Source organism: Papaver somniferum, chromosome 7 (genome assembly GCF_003573695.1).
Source record: "Papaver somniferum cultivar HN1 chromosome 7, ASM357369v1, whole genome shotgun sequence".
Classification (NCBI taxonomy): domain Eukaryota; kingdom Viridiplantae; phylum Streptophyta; class Magnoliopsida; order Ranunculales; family Papaveraceae; genus Papaver; species Papaver somniferum.
This window is the reverse complement of record NC_039364.1, coordinates 71,605,163-71,607,532: the sequence shown is the minus strand read 5'-3', so window position 1 is coordinate 71,607,532 and position 2,370 is coordinate 71,605,163. Positions and strand designations below refer to the sequence as shown.

The 2,370-nt window shown below is 39.6% G+C and overlaps 1 protein-coding gene across 1 annotated transcript in view; it reads right to left on the bottom strand.

The window, feature by feature from the left end:
* Window positions 1–1,645: 1,645 nt before the first annotated feature.
* Window positions 1,646–2,370, bottom strand: part of LOC113294749 — a 1,789-nt gene continuing 1,064 nt past the window's right edge. Inside the window, exons 3-4 of the mRNA XM_026543125.1 lie at window positions 2,102–2,222; window positions 1,646–1,974 (exon numbers count right to left, since the gene is read on the bottom strand). Of these exons, the coding sequence (XP_026398910.1) occupies window positions 1,646–1,974; window positions 2,102–2,222 (450 nt within the window). The remainder of the gene's footprint in view (window positions 1,975–2,101; window positions 2,223–2,370) is intronic.

Below are 2,370 nucleotides of genomic sequence, written 5' to 3'. Positions count from 1 at the left end.
TCACCCATACTATGTTCCTTAACCTATATCACATCTCTATACCAAATTCCAGCCATTGAATCGACCCATAACTCCTTCATTTTGACGATCGAAATTCTGCCAGAACTGTTTAGAAATTTCCCGCCAAAATCGTTTCAAATGGGGAAGAAACTGGTGTCCCCCTATCCAGAGTAGGGGTGCAAATAGCAGCTGTCTTAGGGGTGCCCCTTAGTAATTAGGTTACCCCTTATCCAAAAGCGAGAGTCCGAATAACACTTGTCCTCCGGGTGCCAAAATCAACTTTTCGAGCCGAATTTTCCAAAAATGTTTATTTCCTAAAAATACATAAAACACAAAATATTAGAACAAAAATAGAGTTCCAACAATACATACATTGAGGACAAATTAGACACAAAAATGTGTCTATCATTCCTCTGCAAACCAACATTGTAAATTATCCTCTCTTCGTTCGACATCTCTAGGAAGTCAGAGAAAATCCACCCACCATATCTGATCTCATGAACGTTTAGGAAGTTCTCTCCAAAAATCATTCTGATACGGCTGAAGCTCAGAAGGAGTTATGCAATTATCTCAAGACTCTCACTGACAAGATGTCAGAGAAAACTCAGAAGAAGGGAAAAGCCAAAGAAACATCTCTGGTTGCTGATCCTGAAGTCACTCTGATCCATGTAGCTGATGATGATGAAGTGCACAAGGCTTCAAATAACCCACCAAAAAAGGAACCTGCAGGATTCATCACCCGTGAATACCTGGAACGCTTCGTGGAGGATCGAGGAAAAGACAAAACATCATCTGTTCACCGTCATCAACCTCCATATCCTGCTGCTACACAAATAATTCCTCTCCCGAAAGGATACACTTACCCAACGTTCACACTATATAACGAAACAGGGAATGCTCGAGAACACGTCTCTCGATTCCTGGAGGCACTAGGAGAGCACGAACACAATCATGTCGTCCGCCTGAAGGCATTCTCGAAATCTCTGACAGGCCGAGCATACACCCGGTACAACAACATTGCACCTGAGAGCATCACTGGCTGGGGAGAAATAGTTAATGCTTTCTACCAGAAATACTTCTTCGTCTCAGAGCAGATTACTCTCTCTGACTTAGGAAGAATGTCTCAGAAGAGCGATGAACATCCAAACGATTATGTGAAGAGGTTCAGAGTCCAAGCTTTGGATTGTCATGACCCGAATGTCAATGAACAACAACTGGTGGACTTGTGCATCAACAGAATGATCCCGGTCTACAGAGCCTTGCTGGAAAATCTCCGGTTCCAGACTTTCTCAGAGCTTCATGAAGCATCCAAGCGATCAGCAACTACTGCTCCGGCCTTACTGGAAAGAACAAGAGCTACAAAAATTTGCTTAGCCCAAGGAATTATTGGGTGTTTTTTCCTTATGAATTGAGTTGCATTAGCAACTGTAAACTTTCCAGTTATGTCATGTGTCCATACCTTTATATCTTTTCCTTCTCTTAAAACTGGTAGCTCACTGATGTCAAAGAATTTTAGCATACCAGATGGAATATTCCATTCACCATTTTGTATTAAGTCTTGTACTTTCAGATCAGTATTCTGCAAAATATAAGTATTCCCAGCATGCCTATCAATTAAGGCATATTCCTTTATCCACTTATCCTTTCAGACTGATACTTTATGCCCATTCCCTACTATCCATCTACTTCCTTCTTGCATTTCTTCCATCATCCACTTTAAACCAGGACATATTGAGGATTTCCTATAATATTTTATCCATTCACCATTCTTATTCATGTACTTGGCTCTCATAAAAATAGTCCATTCTTCATCTTCATTCTCTATTTTCCATAAAAATTTCATTAACAGAGCTCTGTTCATCACCTCAAGTCTTCTGATACCCAATCCACCTTCCTCCACTGGTGCATTAACTTCATCCCACTTGACTGTAATTAACTTCTTTACATTAGGGTCTCCAGACCATAAAAAAAATCCTGGTTATTCTTTCACATACCATTATCATTGACTTTGGCCATTTATATACTGACATTGTGTAAATAGGCATGTTGTATAAAACAAACTTAACAAGAGTTAATCTTGCAGAAAAAGCTAGCAATTTACCTATCCAACCAGCTAACATTTTCTGCATCAATTCCACCATCCCCCATACTTTTTGTGTTGTCACTCTCCCTGGATTTAGTATCACACCCAAATACTTGTCTGGAAAATTAGATAGCTCCATCTGCAAGTTATTAGCAATCTCATGTTTTCTTATAACTGAAGTGCATCCCACAAAACACTTAGTTTTTGCTCTACTTATTTCCTGACCTGATGAACTTTGATATTGCATCAGTAACTTCATTAAATTCTCCAATGTCCTTTTATTTCCA